General features: G+C 41.0%; 1 protein-coding gene across 1 annotated transcript in view; it reads right to left on the reverse strand.

The window, feature by feature from the left end:
* Positions 1–20,248, reverse strand: part of LOC125906158 (matrix metalloproteinase-17-like) — a 122,399-nt gene extending 102,151 nt beyond the window's left edge. The window contains exon 1 of the mRNA XM_049604607.1: positions 19,741–20,248. Within this exon, the coding sequence (XP_049460564.1) occupies positions 19,741–19,878 (138 nt within the window). The 5' untranslated portion in view covers positions 19,879–20,248. The remainder of the gene's footprint in view (positions 1–19,740) is intronic.
* Positions 20,249–23,003: the final 2,755 nt, after the last annotated feature.

Here is a 23,003-nt window from a genome sequence, read left to right on the forward strand (position 1 = left end):
TCAACTCTGCTCCTAATGTTACTCAATGATCTGAAATTCTGGTTTGAGTCATCTCTTTGAGTTCCACACCTATTGTGGTTTTCAAGACAAGATAATTTTACCTGTGTATCTGGCTGTCAGTCAGTGTGACCATGAATTTTGTGCGATAGTAAAATTATCGGTGCTACAGTAATCTGACCAAGTGAATATTTAACCCGTTCAGATACTTTATCCACTCCTATTGACATCATTTTTCTAGGATGTCTAGATCCATGATTACTGTCATCTGACTCTACCCAAATTCACAAACTTATTTGACTGGAGTCTATCCCAGCTGACATTGGCCGAGGGGCGGGGTACACCCTGGACAGGTCACCAGACTATCACAGGGCTGACACATAGAGACAGACAACCATTCACACTCACATTCACACCTACGGGCAATTTAGAGTCACCAGTTAACCTGCATGTCTTTGGACTGTGGGAGGAAGCTGGAGTACCTGGAGAAAACCCACACTGACACAGGGAAAATATGTAAACTCCAGACAAAGAGGCTCGCCCACCCTGGGGTTCGAGCCAGGAACCCTCTTGCTGTGATAGTATCACCGTGCCGCCTGCAAATTACAGTGTTCCACATCATTTAAAGTGGTCTGCGGTAGAGCCACGCCTACACCTACGTCATAAAACAAGGATTGTAAGAGCCACTCAAGCACATATTTATATTTGGTACACATACTACAGGTTCTGCTATTAGTTAAGTTTGAACAACTGTTTCTGTATATTTTGATGTTTATACTTTATTTTTGTGTTACAATACAGGCACAAGTTATTTACGCCAGGTATGGTGCCGTAAGGCATGACAAAAGGAGACTGGGGAAAACATGGTGTGTAAAGGACAACATGACGTTTGTGTTGGTTTGGATCATAATAAGTTGATCATGTACGCAGTGTTAAAGTATAATAACAGCTAATAGGCTACGTGAGAATATACAGATACAGGACATCCAGTTGGTAGTGGACCATACAAGATGTAATTTTGGAAGAACTTGACCTGTCATTTGTTTTCTTTTTGGATTCTCAATAAACCTTGTTAAACATTTTCCCTGCCTCATGTGAGCACTGTGGATCTCCAGAGAAGGAACAGAAACATGAGTCAAAATCGAGACACCTCACAAACTAAGACCTAGGAACTGTGGTATGTTCAAACAGCCACTAGAAGCATGGCCGACAGTGAGGCAAGGAGGAAGCACAAGGCACATTTTAATCTATTAATCACATTGTTAAAGTACATAATTTGGATTTAAACAGCTTTTAAAGTTAACATGAGATGTAACATTACTTACACATTTCATAACATCACATGAAAAATGTATAGCTTTTACTCAGGAATATAAAAACTGTCCATTAGAATTGACAGGGGCTCTCAGTGTCACCAGCAAATCAATAAGGAGATGCTGTTTAAATAGGAAAATATTGTTCTGATTTGAGTCTCTAATGATACAGTCATTTTATAATGCATATTATTGATTATGTAAACAGAATATTCATATCAGGAGGTTTTCAACATACTGTTCTCTGTAGATACTTCAGAAACTGAGGATATTTTGAGTCGTGATGACAACTATAATACAAAATATATATGCAGTGTTTTTTAAAGCATCATTTTATTCACTTATTTGTGTGAACCATTCATAAAGCTGTTAAAAAAGGCCTGTTAAAACCATGTCATTTTTCCTCACATTTAGATTCTCTGTACATTGGAATGGACACAAAAAATGACACATAATTGAATATTCTAATCCAGAAATTTTTTTTAGAGTAACAATATGATTTTTTGTGGGTTTGGTACATAATTGGTGTCTGAAGGGGTTAACCTGACAGATGGTGTTTGAAATGTCCCTGCCTGTTACAGTAAAAGTTGATCCTAGACTGCTAGACTAAATAGTTTTGGCAGCAGCAGACTTCTCTTTGTGTGTGTGCACTGCCTACTGCTTCAATTTTATCAAAATTGTATTTCTTGAGTTTAAGTAACCAGCTAATTGAAAATGATGACTTCACTCTGCTGTGCAAAAATCAAGAGAAAATCTTTTATTCAGAATAATATGGGAAGGTAGTTTGTATGATGGTTGAAGACTTGACAATAAATGACTTTTGTGTGGTATGAAGAGTAAACTGGCAATTAGACAAAACAGTTTCACTTTATCTGCATTGCTTTCTCCACATTGTTCTCTTTCTATGACCAGACGCATACACTGAGCCGTCCTCTTAGCAAGCGGACCTCTTTAACTTCAAGGATAAGTGATGTATTTTGTGTTGCAGCAGGAGACACAACTTTTGGATATGTGGGAGTGTAGAAACCTGGCTTCATCCGGTCTAAACCACTCATTTTATTTACAAATCTGGGTATTATTCAGTGAGAATAAAAACAAAACAATGAGCCTTATGTCCCTGAATGGATCTACGGTGCATCCAAGTGTCTCTTTCCTTTAATACCTCAAATGATCCCTGCCCAGTTGATATATTTGGATCCACAATGGACTTGGCACATGGCATTGCCTCTGCTTAAAAGATATGTGACAATGCCTCCAAGAAGTGGGAGTCAGACAGAATACAGTATATACTGTAGGAGGTCTTATTTCACTTTACACCAAAGAACAAATAACACAGTGGAACACGTTGTGCGCTTTTAGTGACCAGTGAGTTTCAGTGAGGTTAAAGGCGTAAAGAGGAGTATTGATGGTCAGTTACAGCCTATCTCCCAGCAAAGGCACTTCTACGAAATATCTCAACATGAAGTCTCCGCTTTGCACAATAAAAGAGATTTTGCCCTCTTAAAAATGCCAGTTTTATAGCTCCAATCCAAACAGGAAATTAACTGCTGATTCAGCCCACAAGGACACAAGAAGATAGAAATTTGTAGAGTTTGGTTTCGTTCCACCGACGTACTTCATAAGTAGACTTTATTTCAAATTTGAAAAGTTATAGTTTAGCAATCATCCCCAGATTGCATGCAGCGCACAGGGACGACAGACAGCGGAGAAAAGTGATGGCATAATAAAAGTCATCCGTTACATTCCAGCCCACTATGTTGCAGGCAGATGGCACACGCACCACCCTGCCGAAACAGTCAGTCACTTCACTTCAGGAAGTGTTTTCCTCTCCTGCAGATACAATGAGCGTAATGGCGCACTTGTTGAAGAAAGGATTGAGTACATTTTTGATGGACGCGCTTTTTCTGACTCACAGTTTCCATTCAGTTAGAGGTGTGAATGTCATTTTCGAGACACTTGGGAGGAAAATCTGTCCTAATTTGCATGTTTGTGTGTGTAAGAGTGTGACAACGGGGATTACGACGTGACAGTAAGTGAATCATCTAATCCCTGGTTTAGGAACAGCTGGTTGTACAGAGAGGCGCGACTCAACTACTGTCTGTTCCTGGAGGCAGGAGGGAGGAAGGTGGGGAGACGGAGAACACAAAGACGGAATGACAGAGAGAGAAAGAAAAAAAAGGTGGGAGACAAAAGAGATAGAAATAAGCAACAAAGTTAATGCTCAGAGGAAAAAGTAAAACAGAAAGGCAAAAACAAACAGAAAGAAGACGGAGAAGAGAATGTGGACAATAGAAGTTAAGGGGAATGGAATAAAAGACCAGAACAGAAACTGGAGAAATCAGGTTGAAGCAGGACATTGCAAAACATATTTACATGCACTGCAATAAGCCAGGGTCTCGTTAATCAGGTACGTGTAGGCAAAGCTTTATGAGTACACCGTGCATGCTCACATTGGCGCACCAAACACCATTTATCAGTTTCCTCTTGTGTGTATGACAGCATGTGTTCTTAGACAGCACATCTACAGGAAGCCCTGCCTTTGGATAAGCATACTTACGAGATTGATTTTCAAATAATAAAACTGCACGCCCATGTGTGCATGAGGAAACAATGACTGACCATTCTGTTTCTGATGAATTAGGAATTTTTTTTTTTTTTTTTTTTTTAAACTGACCGCAGGAACCTCTGCTGAGACTGTTAATCACTGGTTCGTTTGCCACGGGCGAAATTTGCTTCATCTCTGCCAGCAGCAACTCACCTCCATTTTTGAGAGGCCAAGATGCACCAGCGGCATCCATGTGCGCATTCAAGTCCTATCAGCTCTGTATTTTTCACTCCCGTGGCAAATCCAGCAAAGCCTCCAGAGTGCACAAAAAGCAGATGCACACACACACACACACACACACACACACACAACCCTGCAAATCAGGGCTGTGTCCTCTCAAACACAATTCTTTTGTTAAAAAAAGACAATTAATCTGATTAAACGAGTTGGTCTTTTGTTATTAAATCAACTTATTTAATGAATAAATGTAATTTGTGGTGCTGTTAGACTGCCCGAGTAATACAGGTGCCCCTCTTTGTGTGCAGCCAACGTTAAGAGCAAACATTTTTTGACCAGAGTGAAAATGTTTTTGAAAGGTTCAATACCAAAAAATATGGATTAAAGCAGAATATTTTGTTAGATAAAAATGTCAATTTTGTAAATGACTGCATCTATTTTTTCTTGATAAATTCTGACCTTCGGAACCTCACAACGCTCTGCAGTTACTGGAAATGTTTGAATCACATGAGTTGGAAAACAATAACCCCTTAAAATCTGATTCTACCAACAGTACAACACTGACAATATTAGCATGGCTTTATCTTCGTTTGAAACTGTACAGAAATACCAGGTTCAAACAGAATGAATAGCTGTGAAAAAAAGCTGCGAAGCATTCAAATGTTGATTTAAAATTTGAATGTCAACACTATGAAAGAAGCCTCAAACTATTCAGTACAGCCCCACTGCAAATACTGTATAAACATTCATCAAAGATTTATCTATTGCAGACAAAATCCTGTATCAGTTATCCAACCTTTTATATGTCAGCTAATAAATCATCTCAGAACTACAACAAATGGCGGGATGGATGGATGACTAAATGAGTAAGAGTAAGAGATGAAATAAGTAAAGAAAAGGATGCAAAGGGGAACAAGGACTTAAGAAATGTCAGCCAGAGATTAAAGATAAACAAACTGATGGAGCCAATTAGGACATCCCCCTGTAACTGGAGCTTAATTTAACAGGCATACATTTCAGTGTCCCCAGTGAGGGAAAAAGCCCCAAAACCTTTGAAGTTCTTCTCTCTGTGGGCGGTCATGTGGCATGGCACCCAGCCAAAGCCCACAGACACAAGGATTGAATAAAGCTGGCCCAGTGAGCAAGGGTAAGGGAGAAGACGGTAAAGCAAATACATACACAAACCCGACAGATTTGAAGTACCCCAGAGTCAGTCTTCAATTTGTTCTTTTGTCGTCTCTCTGTGTTCACCTGAGTCTGAGCCTCTGAGTATTTCAAAGCTATCCACTTGGGCACAAAGTTCAAAAGTTTGAAGCCACTTAGAAGGATTATTATTGTTGCTAACTTAAGTCATGTTCTGGATGTTTTTTTGAGCAGTTTGCTGAAGGTGAAAACTCTGAATGCAACTTGCTCTCTCCAACTACATCACTACAAAAAGGTCATTCACCACTGCCTAATTGTTTTCTGTCAAAACTGAGTTAATCAAAATCATATTAGATGTTTTTAATCTCTGTGGGGTTTACGGATATGGAAAAACATCAATCAAATCCACTTCACAGAAACCAAGGGAAGTATACATCATAAAATGGTACGCTGACTTTAACGATAATAATAGTCTGTAGCCATGGGTGGATTACTGAATGGGCCTACTGGGCACAGGCCCAGGGGCCCACAGTGTCAGGGGCACCCCCTGGCCATCATTCATTTTCCATAACCCCTTATCCTGTTAGGGGTCACAGGGGGGCTGGAGCCTATCCCAGCTGACATTGGGCGAGAGGCAGGGTACACCCTGGACAGGTCACCAGACGATCACAGGGCTGACACATAGAGACAGACAACCATTCACCCTCACATTCACACCTACAGGTTACCTATGAGTCACCAATTAACCAAGCCTGCATGTCTTTGTACTGTGGGAGGAAGCTGGAGTACCCAGAGAAAACCCACACTGACACAGGGAGAACACTCCGCAACTGGCCTTCACCTGCAAAATGTCAATCAAATGAACACATACTGACCAGGAAGAGACTCAAAACGACCTAAAATAGATGCAAAGGAGTGGCAAAGAGCCACAAAATAACTACAACTAGAATTATCGCCTTGCAGTTGTATCCTTCTGAGAAGCTGTAGATTCAGTTTGTATCCATGTCTGTGAAAACATGAATGCTTTACACACCTTCCCTTTGACAGCACAGAGGAAAAAGATCACAGTCAGCACAGTTCAACTTCATGGTAGGAACCCAAGATTAATGTCACCAATTCAGTATCTGGAAAACTCTCTCTCCTTCTGATCCTGAGAAATGACGCTGAGTAGTGGCTAGAAGTGTGTTGACTTTTTACCTTTTGGAAATAAAACGTCATAATTTCCTCATTATATCCTACTAGACTTTTGTGTAAGATTCAGTCACAATTAGCATATAAATTCTTGAGTTATGGGCAAAAACATGTCTAATCAGTTCATTCTTAAGTCCTAGTGGACGTCTGTGCCAAATTTGAGGAAATTGCTCAAGGCCTTCTTGAGATATCACATTCACAAGAATGAGACGGACACAAGGTGGCTTTGACTTTTGACCACCAAATTTGAATTAGCTCATCCTTGACACCAAGTAGATATTTGTGCCAAACTAGAAGAAATTCCCTCAAGGTGTTCTTCAGATACTGCATTCACGGGACTGAGAGAGATAAGGTCACAGTGACTTTGACCTTTGACTACCAAATTCTGGTCAGTTCACTGTTAAGTCCTAGTGGACATTGGTGCCAAAGTTGAGGAAATCGCTCAAGGTCTTCTTGAGATATCGTATTCACAAAAAAAGAGACAGACACAAGGTCACAGTGACCTTGACCTTTGACCACCAAATTCTAGTCAGTTCATCCTTAAGCCTAAATAGACATTTGTGCCAAACTAGAGGAAATTCCCTCAAGGTGTTCTTGAGATATTGTGTTCATAAGAATGAGACAGATGAAGTCCACTATTCTTGACCTTTGACCACCAAAATCAAATCAGTCCATCATTAAATCTAAGTGGACATACGTGCCAAATTTAAAAATATCCCCTTAAGGGAGATATATGAATGGAGCGACAACCTGAAACATTATTCCTCAGGCCACTATTATCGCCGGCTGGAAAGCAAAATAGGGGCAAAACAACCACAAAGTGATACAAACGACCAACCAAGACACTAAATGACCCCAAAGACACACAAAACAACTACAAAGGGAGGTAAAACAAGGAAAAAAAATGCAAAAACACTCTCTGTGCCCAGGGGCCCCTTGTCTCGCACATGTCTGTAGCTCAGAAATCTGTAATGCTTTTTTTATAGTCATGTGAAGGCATTCGAGACAGCCTCCATCTTTGAAACTGCCTTTCAAAGTTGAAAGCTGTGGGAATGAATACATACACGAGCATGTATTTATGGATTGTCCTTGTATGCAGTTCATAAAGCCCACACGAAAGCCATGAAATAGCTGCCATGTGTTACTATAGCCACCCTTACAAAGAAGACAATGTCTCTCTAGTGTTAGCTGAGGAATGCCAGCAACTGGCAGGCCCACAGTAAGTACGCACATGCAAAAATACACACACATACATGTACATGTACATGTGTGTGTTTGACACTATTTTCAGCATGGCCCTATTCAGCAAGATTAACCCCAGTCCAGACTGCAATTCACACAATCATGAGTAGCACTTGAAATTCAGCAGACTGTTAGTGGCTCATTATATTCACTTGATAGGAAGTTGAGTATCAACACTGGACTAAAAGAAAGTGGGCCTAATTGCCAGTGATAGTTGGATGGAGACATATCTTATCTCTGCCACCCACTCAATCTCTCTTGGTCTTCCCTCCCTCTCCTGTCTAATTCTCTTCATTTCACTTGGACCTTCAGAGAAATGAGATCACAAACACATAAGGGTCTTGAAGCTGACTCCACAGATGATAAGCAGTTGTCCTCATACATTCCCCTTTGCTTTTTGTCATCACCCGCCCCGCCATGACTTGTTAAGAAGTGACAAATGCGACAAAAGCATGAGATCACCACTGTGGCAGCGACACACACACGCAGTCATACACATTTTATGGCGACACACAAGAAGAAAGTGACATCCACACACACACACAAAACCTCATTTCTTATAATTCTGCCAATTTCTGCAAGCAATTTCAGAGCAGCTTTGTTGTTGCTTTCGGGTTTTCTTTATCGTACTATTAAAGCAGTCTATTGGCAGTTCAGTTTGCAGGGCTATGGATTATTTTAGGCTTCAGCATGCGAGCCAGCGCAACACCAGAAACCACTGTAATTACAAGATCTGGTCGGCCCTTTGAATGGCAACCAGAACCTTGATCTGGTCGAAGACAAGGAGGAGAGGCGGGGCTCCTCGGGTTAAAATAGAACTGTCCACATGGAGCTGATTTGAGGTTTTCTATATGGGAAGCCCCGGAGTGGGTCTGCTCAAGTAATGAAGTCAGTTCAAGCCATAGGAAAAAGACTATCGCGTGCAGCTCTGTTGTGGCAAACAGCACTCAGCCGCCCACAATATTAAACCCATCCCACTACTGTAAAATCAAACGAAAACTAAGCATACTGTTGTGACATTTTAGATATCCACATTTTTCCTTTGAAATAAAAAGCAAATAAACTGAGATGCAATCTAGAGCTCGACTCACAGCAGCATTGTTTCACAAATCAGCTCAATCTTTGTACTATAACAGAAAGTAGCACAGCAGTGATTAGCAGCGAGACATTAAGAAGCCTCAGCATCGCAGTCTCTCTACAGGTCTGCACTGTGCTGAGCTTCTGTATTGTTAAACTGAATTTTTAATTCATCCAGAAGGCAAACTGCTGGAGTGAACGGAGCTGAGGGGTTTGATGTGGTTACACAGTCAGCCATGTTTTACTGTTTGAAAAAAGTTCTGGTATATATAGCAAATTAGTCCAACTGGTAAAAAAAAAATACAGTCTTAGAAATAAGGGTTCCAAAAGGGGTCTTCCTGCCCACAACCATCTGCTTTTAAAGGTTAACACCATCAGCCGGCTTAAGTTGAACACAGACCGGCCAGTTCACACCTCTGCAACTTTCATCTGCAGCTTTCTAAAATGCTTTCCACTCGTTAAGAATCTTAGGTCTGAACTGGACTAAAGGGTTCCATTAAGAACCATTTTCATTCAAAGAAACCTTTTTGAAGAAAGGGTTCTTTAGTGATTATTGACAGCAGCAGCGGACTTTGCATTCTGTATTTGGTATACTGCTACATTGAAACAGTGAAGGATGTAGTGATATCACAAAATCACCATCCCCTAAAAAATGTGATTGTAAAACATGAGTGTTGTAGGTTGTGCTGGACCATATCAGTCCCAGTTCTTTAGGAACCTCATGAAGCCTGGGGCTGCTTGTCATGGTTCCTATGTCCTATGTCCTGTTGAACTAAAACCATGATTAGTGGGAGAGAGATCTATGGGTAATGTAGTACGTTAATATTTTACAAGCCTCCCTTCTTGGGTTCTAGATGAAACCGTTGGAATTTAAAATAATTCTTAGTAGAACCCCCTGGGTGGGTTCGTATTAGCACCCTTCAGCCCAGTTCAGACCAAAGATTCGCGATGATACGAAATCATTTAGGAATGTTGCAGTAGTGTGTTGCAGTAATGTGAACTGGCCGCCTGGGCTCAACTCAAGCCAGCTATTGGCGTCACCTGCAGCTCCACTGGTCAAACCACTGGTGGCTGGTTTTAGAATGTAAGGCACATCGCCTGTTTTAGTGAAGTCTTCTGGTCAGGTCAAAATGACCACAGCGACATCTTTGCTTGCTGCAGCAGGTGCTCTGTCCCTGATGACCTGTCTGGTTCCATCCCCAATGTCTGGTGTCAACTGGTGGGTCGCTGCTGATGCTCACTGTATGTGCTTATGCCCCCTCACACACACACGCACACACACACACACACACACACACACACACACACACACATTTTCATTCAATAATTGGCACTGCTTACTTATATTGTTGTGGCATATTTATTATGAATACAGTTCATCTAATACTCCTTTTCTGTTTTTCACCGTTTCATCACTACTACAAATGCAACTGTAGCCAGTATCTCACTATCACTACCCTTATTCATATTTTAAGAAGCTTCAAATTATATTCAACCGCAAAATAAGCTGGAAAAGCTGGAAAACAGAACAGAAGTACAGAGAGTTGTTGCATAGAGATGAGACACCATCTCATCTGGTTGCATTGGTGTGAACCAGCAGATTGCAGAATGGCACGTTGCAAGTAGTTGCATGTTTCAACTCATTTCGTCGTGAATCTTTGGTCTGAAGTGGGCTTTAAAGGGTGAAAGAATTGTGGGTAGAACCCCCAGACAGGGTTCTGGGTGTAACCATAAACAGATGGTTCTAGGTATAACCTTTTATGTTGGGTTCACACATGTTTGGTTGTGTTGGGTTGGTTTTGAAATGGTTCCAAGTAAAACTTTTAATCAAAAAAATCACAAAGGGTTCTTCTATGGAGACAAGCCAAAGACCTACTTATGGTTTTACTTTGCACCTTTGTTTCTAAGAGTGTACACAGCTTTGTGCAACAAATGGATTTCGACATCTATCTGAAGTGTAACTATTATGTCTTTGTGAAACTGGCCCTGGGTCAGCCAGATTCAGTACCACAGTAGCAGACAGTTTAAAGACAAAGCCAGAAGCACATGCAGTGTTTATAAATCTATCACTGCTACTTAAGAAATCTAACCAGCCGACTGTCCTTCCTATGTTATCAACTTTAGCTCATGAATTCACCCAAATTTATCTGGTGTTGTTGTTGACTAAAAACATCAAGCGTAAGTATTGCAGCTGCTGTGAATCAGTCCCACACCACCCTGCTGCAGTAGCAGCCAATAAAGTGTCAGGGCCCTTAAGATCTTTGTTGAAATGGCCTCTAAGGATATTATGAACTCTGACAGTCTCCTCAGAAACTTGCAACTCCCTGGAGAACCGTTACACTTAGCAAAGCTGTGTTGACAGATTGGATCGGAGGGGGATTGAAGGACTGGTTGGTTTCCACAGTATCTCCCCCTTCCTGAGAAGCTGTGAATGTGCTATATATTACATGCTGAACTGTCTCCTGTGCTCTCTGTCAATCATTACACAATGATATATTCTGTCCTCCTGTGCAGTCATCTCCCACTTGACGTCCCTGGGAAAAAAAGTTAAAAAAAAAGTGTCCTTGCCCTGGATAGAAGCCCCATGATACAGTGCTACAGACAGAAAGGTCACACAGCTTGATGGAAGTGGGACAGCAGCGCTAAAAGTATCCTAATAATCTAGCGTGACACTGCAAGGAAGAGAAATACAAGTTAACTAGCTTTTTGTGCTCCTTTACTTATCTGCAGTCATGTCACAGCTGTTGACGACAATTACTCCAAAATAGCTTACAGGTACAACATCCGAAAGTGAACTCGCTCCCTCTCCCTGAATCATTACGCTGACACATTCAAGAGAAAGTAGTCCCAACTCCATGTCTGCCGCTTTAGATGATGTATTCTCTTTCTTTTCATTTCATATCCTTCCTTTCTTGACCCTGCTTGGTTGATTGCTTATTTCAGCTCGGCAATTTCTCCACGGTGCCTCCCCTCGACTGTCACTGCATCCAGTTTTCTCTTTGAGCCCCCTCCACCACCGGGCCTCTGGGTGTAATCAGAAGAAGCCATGATGTGCGCGCAGAAGAAAGCCTCCTATCTGGATTGGAAGAAGAAAATTGAAGGAAGGAGACTGAAAGACTGAGGGGACAGAATATGATACTGGTGAAATGTGCAGTCATGAGAGGCAAAGAGAGAGCTAATGAGGGGTGGTGGTGGTACTGGTGCCGTGCAGACTAGTTGCATGAGAACTCAGTATTATGAGGCCAAGCAGGAAGGGAGAGTAAGTGGGACTAGTGGTGGAGGTAGGTGAGGAGGATGGCGTCTAACAGTTTTTTTTTTTCTCTTTGATATCCAGTGGACACAAGACCAGATGGTGTTCTCGTTGAAGAAATTATAAAGCAAAATGAGAATCAGAAGCAGACTGGCAGGGTGTGGTTGGCACATCAGACATATGCCGCACATTCGTTTTATTTCTTACACATAAAAAAATACATTTTTTCCTCACTGAAAGAGATTAAATGCTACACAGAATTTCTTCAAGGTCAGTTTGCTCAGGATTAAACAGTATTTAAAGCACTATTATCAGCAGTGGATCTGGTCACCTCACTCTATCTTACAACAGCTGCTAAAGCAGGCACAGCACAGCTTCCAAATGGACCCCTAAGGAGCTCAGTCGTTCTGTGCTAGCGCAGAAAACAGCCATCAGGAGTAAAATGATATGATGAGCGGAAAACAGGGTGCAGATTACATTATAGCAGTTATGTAGCAGTTCCCTAAAATGCTGATATTGCAAATTGGTGCTTTGCAGTAATATATTAGGCTAGATAACAGCAAAACCAGAAGCTGGATGCCTCTGAGCTGTGCTTAAGTTTGTGGTTCAGCTAATTACGGTCGCAGCGTACAGTAGTTACGGGGAGAGACAGATACATCCAGCGCTCAAGCTCAACTAAAAGCCAAGTGATGCAGCACAGTGGCTCTGAAGTGTAATGGGGCTGGGGAGCAGCAGAGCTGGAGATCAGGACACGGTTCTGTGGGTAGACGGTTGTTTTTGTGGACCGAGTCCCAGATGTAAAGCACTTATGAACACAACTGGACCGAGATGGGAGAGCCCACTCAAACCCTCAACAACCAATTATCCACCTGCTCTCAACAGCTGAGAGCAATTTCATCAATGCAAGAGAAGTCTTATTTAAAAGTCAATCAGGCAGTGGCAGGGGAGGAGTGTGTCTCCTCGGGCGCTCATCTGTCCATCTGTCTGTCCAGCTCCCTTGGTCATGCTAAACCCTTTCACACAAAACCAACAACCTGAGAAAAATCTGTGTCTGCCTTTGTTAACAAGAACAGACATCACACTCAGGTGTACGATCGCATTCACTCCACGGACGAAAACAAGTCGCTGAACAGAGCCTTTCTTCAACACACATACCCATATGGAAAAGAAATAGAAAAAACTTATAAGAAGTTCCATCACCTTCAGTTTATGTTTTATGTATTGTGCATCATATAAGGCTTATATGATTTACTCTTGAAAGTGGCCACTTTTGCATTTTTTTCATACAAGAAAATAAAAAGAGTTACATAAGAATCATGTGAAATCTATGTATGCGGTATATAAGGAAAGTACATGTCAAAGTATGTTTTCCATACATGTTACATATAATTTTTGCAGTTTTTCCTATATGTCTGTTTTAAAGACATAAGCTTTACATATATGAACAAATACCATTATATATATGTTTTCTGTATGTAAAGTCAATATATTTTGCAGGGGAATTATGCTTTATTTATATGCTTTATATAAGCTCATTAAAAGGTAAAGGTAAAGTTCCACTGATTGTCACACACCTGAGTGTGTGAAATCTGTTCTCTGCATTTGACCCATCCCTTGGGAGGGGTGAGCAGCAGCGGTGCCGCGCTTGGGAATCATGTGGTATCATACATTTGGTATGACCCGGCCGGGGATCAAACCTACAACCTCCCAGCCTATGAAATTTGAAATAAGATTATAAAAAATACATACTTTACATATATATGAATCTATACAGTCAGTTTCATATAAGTTTCTGTCATAAGAAACACATGACTCACATATGAAAGTGACAAGGCTTATTTTGTCCCTTTACTACTGCAATTGGACTGCTTAGTCAGTTTCTACTTTCTACCATTCAAATTACATAAATGCAGTCTATAAATGTTGTCTTTCAATACCTGCAATACTGAAAAAATGGCTGTTAGGCAAATATTTAATTCAACAAACTTTTTTTGGCAAAACAAATTAGGCAAAGTTACTTATATTGACTAATATTTACCACTGCTGAACAATAATCATTTCACATGGAACAGTGTGTTTGTTTTCAACAATTTGAGTACTGAAATTACACAACAAACAACAAACAGCAACAAAGCTCAATTTAAGGGGATGCTTTACTTTTGGCACAGAGCTCTGTGATCTTGGCATTGATTGTGATGCCAATGCTGGAGGGTTGGGTCCCTGCCACCACTTAAGAGTTGCATCTACAGTATATATATATATATATATATATATATATATATATATATATATATATATATATATATAACTATTTCTACAAGAATGGGATGAATAGTCTTTTTCAATCTCTGCGTTACATTGAATACATTTTGAATATTTGCTGTGTTGATTTAATCATTTTTCCTAACTTATTGGATATAATTGCTCCTAAAATGTTAAACAATATTACCCATGTAATAATTTTAGGAAAATTAATTCGTTTAGAGAGAAGAATATGATGCCTGGTTTTGCAAAAATGCTAAACTTAGCAACATTTTAACAGTCCTTTGTCATTACATGTTGAAAACCTGCTTTCAGTCATGCTTTTCCCTTCAATTTTATGATCAGATTATGTTGTTTCATGTTTGTGGCACCACAAGTAAATCTTGTAAGTGTTTTCTATAATACTTACAAGAGTTTAGTTTCACTGATTATTGTCCAACTCATATAAGTTTGATATTACATTTTTCTACTAAGGATACTGTATGTGGAATTACCGTCATATAATGTTCTTATAAGTACCCAAATCATACAAGTTTCATTTTGTACAAATTTAATAAGGATCTTATATCTAGTTTCACTGTTGTATGCATTACATACAAGTTTCAGACAAAACAGATACAAACTTTATAAGATTTATCAATATCTTTTCCATATGGGTATACATTACTATGACTACTGGCTGATTCTAAGGTAACAGAGCTGAAAGCATTCATCCATTAAAGTGGAAATAGACAAGTTTTTTCCTTTGACTTATCATTATGAAGTAAATGTTGATTGCACAATGTCATGGCTATAGAATAAAGACACCACTGGCTTTTAGATTGGTTCTCTATAAGCATTGCGTTCACTATGCAACTCTGCCTATGATCTCCTGGAAAATGAAGGCTTGATTTACCTTACGCAAAAAGAGTGTCAGTCTTCGCACAAATTAACACAGTTTGCTTCAGGGCTTTCTTCCAATTCATTTTAATCCATAGCACAACTTTTTTCTTACCCCTAACCAAGAACCCCCTTCTGGCAGCAAACCGTGAAGGCAAACTACTCCCAAAAGCAACCAAGAAAAGGATGTTTTCCCTGGTAACCATGCCCCAGTTAAATTCTTTGAGTTATGTTCAAGCAAAAATGTCACATTTGCCTTTTTCAGTGTTAGGATTTTCTGTTTAAAATCACTGTAACTGACCTTTTGCTAAGCCCCGCCCCTTTGTGATGGTCCGACAAGCTGTTGGAGTAAGCACGGAGCCCACACTGTAACTAACTGCACTCCCTGAAGAAATATGATCATATTTTTGGAAATGTTTGGAAAAATGAAACAGTGATTCCAGAGAGAAGCAGACGGAGGGGTCTACAGTCTGTGTTTGAAGGATATATCCAGGATGTCAAACTGACTCAGCAGCAACAACAGGTTAAAAAGACAAAGATAGTTAGAAGCTAAAGCCGAACTATAGGCTACAGATCACAGTGTAAAAGTGAACCACCACATCACTGCTGATCGCCACACAAGACAATGAATATAAAGGGAAACTTTGCTGATATTGAACCAGCTGTGTGGCATCGCAGTGTGTGCAGATGAACGGTATTTGGTAGTCCGCTGCCAGACATGCAGAGATCTCTGGGGGAAGTCAAACAACGTTCATCTGCGCACAATGCGATGACACACAGCTGGTTGAATATCAGCAAAGTTTCCCTGCTTCCCTTCACTGGTTCCTGTACAGCAGGGTCAGTCTTTTAGAACAGGGAAGAAACATATATCTTTTTCCAACCTCTCCAGGAAACGAGTTTCATTAATACACGACGTGCCCCAGGCACAACATTTAGCTCCAAATCCACAAAACCAGCCTGAAGATGAAGGAAACTACTGCATTAGAGTCAATGGAGCACAGCTGTGTTGTTGCCAGACCCTGGTCTGAGCCGACCAAATGCTACATTTTGATTGGCCAGCCTGCCTCCAGGGGTGGGACTTAGCAAAGGGTCAACTGGAATATTTTTGGGGTTTGGACTGTTTGTCAGAAAAACACAAAAAAATTGAAGGGAAACTGTGATGGGTATTTTTTAAATATAATAATAATTTTCATAAACAACGATTCACACAGTCAAAAATATACTCATCGGATTAATCATTAGTGAAACACAGACTTTAGCTGTAGTCCTATCCATTGATATGCACTCTTCTGAACTGCAAAGATGTGTAGACAGCACCAGTACATTGTTGCTTAAACTTTACATGAGGTGACCTACCCAGGTCAAAGGTTAAAACAAGGCTACATATGATTGAAAAGTAAAAGCTATTCAGAATACACTCAGATAACAACCTGGCATTTTTCAGTCTGAAACCTAAAAAAGAAATCCTCCAAATTTAAACCTGCTGTAAGCAATATGCCAGATATTAACACCAAATGAACTGTTGTCCGATAATGTGAAAGGTTCTTTGTGCAGCAAATCTCATTGAAAACACAGATTCAGCACTCTGCAGCTTTAAGCCGCTTTCCATTGTTTTGGTGTGCAGGTTCATAAAAATACTGTGGGCAGCTGCTCCCAGCACAGAAATGATGGAGGGCAGAAGTAAACACAGGGCTGACGAGCAGAGTTGAATTCTTCACAGGCAATAAACACAGATAGTTTTCTCAATAGCTGGCGATCCAAACCAGGATCAAAACAAACAGCAGTGAATTTAGCACTTGCACTGGATGTGTGGTGAGAAAAAGAACTCCAGCGATGCCCATATTGCTGCTCTGTTTCTGCTTCAACGGTAAAAAGACAAGTGTTTGCTCACACACTCAAACATAGCTTGATAAGGGATAATAAAGTATCAGGGAAGCTTTAAGGATTGTCTGACCAAACAGCAGATTATTCACATCCAACACCCCAACATGTGGAATCTCCAGTGTAAAAACATTAAAGCAGCTACCTTTGATGACCAATAAATGTAACAATATTTAGCAGTGATGTGTGTACTCCACTTGTTCTCAACCATTTTTCGTGTCAATAACCTCTAAATTGATAGACATTAGGTCATGGGCAATGTCTGAGTGTAGTTGTCAAGTACAGTTGAGGAGGAAGTAAACCCTATGATCAGAATAGTCACTCTTATGACTCTTGGGGTGCTGTCACACCTGCCCTGTTTGGTTCAGTTCAACTGAACTCAAATTCGTTTGCCCCCTAAGTGCGGTTCATTTGGGCAGGTGTGAACATGGCAATCACACTCAGGTGCACACCAAAACAACTGGACCGAGACCTTCTCGAAGAGGTGGTGTTGGTCCGGTTACAAACTAACTCTGGTGCGGTTCATTTGTGGTGAGAATGTGTTCCGACCTGGATCTGAACCAACTGCAGTCACATGACACATTGTTTGGGTTAAACATGAGCATGTTACAGTCCTGGAGGATTATTAATGTGCACCTCCTCCTGTACTGCCTTAATATGCACATTCAGCACATCCAATGCATCAAAACATTGTTTTCTAGTTGGAGCCGCGCCTCGTTTTCAAACTGTACGGTTTGACTAAAATGAACAATGACAGCAATATAGTCCACGATGAGCAGCGCTAAAATCAACCTGCGTAGTTGTCCCTCCATTGTGACATTAGAAAGTGTCACATTTATCTTGCAAGTGTACTCTTCTTCAGCGTTTGGTTTACTTCCTGGATTTTTCCCACATGGAAATTCTGACCAATCAAGAGCAGCTTTCTCACAGAAGGCATTTGATCTGGTCCGCTCGTAAATGTTGTCGTGAGAACACGAACCAACTCTAGGCAATTATGCAACTTGGTAACAAAATTAGTCCCTGATTCAGACCAAAGAAAGACAACTCTAGGTCTGGAAGCACCCTTACTGTGCTCACTTGTGTCTCTTCCCTCACATCTTGGCTCCTCCCAGCAGGGATGTGAGAGAAGAGATGCAAGGAAGAGACACACAGGATACATCTGTGTTTCTTCACTCTAAGCTCCTCCAGAAGCCTCCGCCTCTTCTCAAAGTGCATTTAAGGGAATAAAAAAATTCTCAGTGATGGTGGAGGGCGAATGATTTCCGGGTCACAGGAGGAGAGAGGGCGCGAGGAAGCACAAGTCAGCATAATGAAAGCAACCTTAACATTGGGCTCACCTCTACAGTGAATTAAGTAGTGACAGTAGTTTTCTGGGGACCCACTGGAACTCCCTCAAAGACCCTTAAGGGTCCCTGCACCCCTTGAAAACCACTTATGAATATCAATATGTGGATCTGTGTCTTGACTGAGCCATGTCAGCCCCGTATTTCACCAATGTTGCAATAATCCTGTCTCTAAAGACAATCTGCTTCACACCTCTTCATGCACTTAAGTCCTACACAACCCCATGCAACTGTCGCAACAAAGCTGTGGAGCTGAGAGGACAATTCATCTCTGCAGCTGAGAAACACCGAGGAAGTGAATGATTGTCGGCAGCACACATGGAGGTGGTCCAGCAATAGAAATACCTCAGCAGTGTCTTAATAATAGGGTTCATCCTCATGCTTCTGCAGCCAAAAACCAAGAGCTACAATGCAGCTGAAGATAGACAAGAAGATAAGACAGTAGCTGGGTGAGCAGCGACATGAATCCGTACATGCAAATGAGCAATGCATGTTGATATTAGAGCCATTAAAGCAAACAATTAATTAGGCTGTTGTCTCAAGAGTTGCTAATTAGCAGATAGATGTCTTATCTGCAGGTGCTCTGCTTATAAAAACAAAGCTGAAACATACTGTGGGTCTGACTTATTGATGAATATATAATGGCTTTAATTTGCTCAATTTACTGGAAGCACTAAAACTATCATAAAGCATCTATTTAGCAAACAAAGTAGGGGAATATTAATAATGATTTGCACCATATTTTCACAATTTACCACTTTATATGTAAATATTTTGCCATTAACAGTCAGAAAATTGCCTGTTTATGGTCGAGCAGGATCAGCTGCTCCATCACATCTCCAACAACCCTATTTTAAACCCAGTAATTGTTTCAACTTGGCATCAGATGACAAATTGGAGCAGTATTTTAAAGGCATGACTGAGAGGAGGAAATAGCCAATAACGTCTTATGGCTTGGTTTGTCACCGAGCTGGAAGTGAGCCCCGTCTGCCATTCATCAGAGCAGGATATATATACTATGTCAGCATGCTGTGGAGGAGGTCGATATACCGCCAAAGCAAATACATTTACATTTATTTATTGCGAGCCGTTATAGGGATCTGCTTTGGAGAACAGGCTCTTTCCATCATATCCGAAACGCAACGCCAGGCTTGCCCCCGTGCGTTGGACCGCTGCGAGATGTTAAAATTCAGATCAAGTATATGGAGAGGAGAGCATTTGCTTCCCACATCCAAAAGTAGGGTAGCCTGCTCCGTCTGCAGAGAGGGTATGGCTGGAAAACGCAGCGCTGTGTCAAGTGTGGAGGAAGAAAAAAAACTTCCTAATAAGTGGCAATAAGTGGCAAAACTTCCCACCCCCCCATGGAGATTGAGAACTTACCACCCCAGTGTCCAGCTGCTCGGTAGTCTGAGACGGAGCCGCTCCAGTCAGAGGTAAAAGCCACAGTATCGGCACCAGCAGCAGCATCTCCGGTGAAGTATTCCTCATCCACTTGTGAAGAGCCAGAGAAATCATCATGCCCTATGACAGGCTGATCCTGCAGGGCTCAGACACCGACCCCGACAGCCGCATCCACGGGATAAATCACACGCCGACACTAGTGTTCAAATGCGCCCGCATAAGTCTACCTGACTGTTGAGCGCAAACACATAAAACACATTAAACCCGGTGGCGGTGGAGAAGGATGTACAAGTTTGTTTCCCACTTGTAACTACTACCTACGTGGTCATTATCAGATGAAAAAATGTGTATTCTTGTCCTATATCAAGTCCATCTGAGGTGATATCCCTGCAGCAAGACGCGCGAGCCTCCCCTCCTGCTCGTGCAGTCTGGAGCACTGGAAAATGAAAGCAGCTGCGTGCGGTTTTGTCCCGAGCAGCGGCGGAGACCGCGCGTTGACGCACACAGTGAATGAGTATTTGGCCCGGAGGATTCAGGGGGAGGGGAGGGAGGGGAGGAGGTAAAGAAGGAGGGAGGGGAGGGGAGTTCAGCGCCTTTTTAACACACTTGAGCACTACCAAATTCATGACGCGCCTCGTGCGCAATTTGAGAGTCTCAAGGGTTGAGACCAAAAGACATAAAACAAATTGTCTGTGTTGCTCTATCGTGTTTTTGGAGAAATACGTCAGTGTTGAGTGGGTTTGACATGCCTTGGAGTGAATTCAGTTTTGAACTAGTAGCTTGGGTTTTATTTTATCTTTATCCCCACATGCAGCCATACAGAGCACAAACAGTAGTAGAAACTTATTTAGATTCTATTTCTAAAACAAGAGGAAACTTCTCCTTTGTATAATCTTGCTCATGCTGCAGGCTCTTTGTGTGTTTCTGTGCTAACTGTATACCTAAACCTAACCAGTCTGATCATCATCATCACTTTCACTACTCAAGTTATGGTGGCTATGGTACCAGTGGGGTCAGTTGAGCCAGATGGCAGCCTCTGGGTGCCCTGAAGCGAAAATAAGATGTGGGGCCCCTACTGACGCCCCCAACTATGCACTATGTGAGCAAAATATGAACATAAGCAATGAAGTGTTCATGCAGGTTTTGTTTGTTTGTTTGTTTTGATAGTGTCATCTGTTGGTCAGGTGGCCAACCAGTTTGGTCCACACTGAAATATCTATGGATCTCTCAGGAAGAAATGCAATAACAGGAGAGACTTGAGAGATCTGGTCTTTGTCAAAGTGACTCTGAGGAAGACGCACCTGGAGTCACTGCCGGAGCTAGCACATTTGGTGCTCTGGGCAAGCTTCCCCCCCCTTGAAAAAAAAATAATAATAACTTAAATCAACACAAATTAACAAACAATAATTAATAAACAATAAGAAAATACAGTATGTGCAAATTCACATTTTTTGTGGGGCTGTGGATGAAGTAAGAGCACTGTTACAGCTTCTCTGTGTAACTTGATCCACTTTAATGTCCAAAAAAGAACATAGGGCAACTGAACATCGACAAATATAACTCTGCCAAACTTAATCCTAACTCTCATTATCTGCATGTAAGGTGTGTGAATATTAAATAGTTCCAAATTTAATGTAACGAGCAAAATAAGATATGTTAATATATGAATGTAGTTAACTTATTATTAAATTATGCAGATGCAAAATAATGAACAGAGAAAAACAAGACAATCTACTGGATACGTCCAAATGAAAATAAATCTCATCTTACATTCTTCCATCTCTTTAAATGAAATGTCCGTATTTCAAAGTTTATGAAAAATTAATCTCATTTTACATTAGCATAGGTTGGGTTTGGGGAGCCCTTCTGTGTGGAGTCTGCATGTTCTCCCTGTGTCATTGTGGGTTTTCTCCGGGTACTCCAGCTTCCTCCCACAGTCCAAAGACATGCAGGTTAATTGGTGACTCTAAATTGTCCGTAGGTGTGAATGTGAGTGTGAATGGTTGTCTGTCTCTATGTGTCAGCCCTGTGATAGTCTGGTGACCTGTACAGGGTGTACCCTGCCTCTCACCTACTGTCAGCTGGGATAGGCTGCAGCCCCCCTGCCACCCCTAACAAGATAAGTGGTTATGGAAAATGAATGAATGATTGAATCTTATTCTTGGTTTTGTAAGTGCCTCAGATGACTTTTGTCTCTTTATTTTCTGTTGCTCTCTACATCCACTTCACCATTTCTGTCATGTTCAGTTTTATTTAATGCCCCACTCTGAGAGCTCTGGACAGGCCTGGCATTCATTGTGAGGCAGGTTAAAGCAGTTTCAACTTCTATCTTGAACTGTAATAACTTTGGTGATCCTCTGGCTTTTCACCTAGCACAGGTCAAAATTTCAGTGCAGTCGAAGACTTTGGTTCATGACCACATAAAAAACTAATGACGTTCCCTCAGCTGTACTTTTTGTTACTGTTTGGGGCTACTTTACAAATGATAGCATGCTAAAAAAAAACAAACAAACAAAAAAAAAAGCTGTGTTTGGCATTGGCAGAGAAGATTTCGCAAATTTTTCATGGCCGCAACGCACATACTCAGCTCTGCTGCTCCTCTCACAAATTCATGTTCCTTGAAAATGTGGCACCATTTAAAAGGGAAATAAACTGGCTTTCCAATGGTATAAGATTTATTGCCAAGAAAGAAATAATCTACCAAACACAAATTATGTTCATATATGTCAGATGTTTCTTTGGTCCAGCCCCTACTCTATTGGACGCTGGTATGTGTGTCTTTTGTACTGATTTTGCACTGACCGGAAAGACAATAGAACTGGGAGTTGCCTTCTTTGACTGGTTGGCGTGATTCAATTCTACAAAGTGTTTGTTAAATACTGACCTCCCTCTTTGTTATAAATGCAGAAAATATCAATATTTCAAAGGAGGCATTCAATGGTAGTCATTTAAAATCTTCATGTAAATTCAATTAAACTTAATGGATCCACCCTTAATTATAACTGGCCCATAGTCAGAGACATATTCATAATGCAATTGTAAATGAGATGTCTTTATTTATAATTTGTTTCTTAACATAACTTTAAAACAGAGCTTTCTTATATGATGAAATGTGTCTGAAGCAAGTGTTTAATAAGGTTTGTACTCTCCCCAGTCCACGTGGAGACAGAGTTTTAAAGGCTAGAGAGGATTGAGGGAAGACAATGGCAAGGGATGAGGAAAGAGTCCAGAAGTATTTAGTC

The sequence above is a fragment of the Epinephelus fuscoguttatus genome, linkage group LG18, assembly GCF_011397635.1.
Source record: "Epinephelus fuscoguttatus linkage group LG18, E.fuscoguttatus.final_Chr_v1".
Lineage (NCBI taxonomy): Eukaryota > Metazoa > Chordata > Actinopteri > Perciformes > Serranidae > Epinephelus > Epinephelus fuscoguttatus.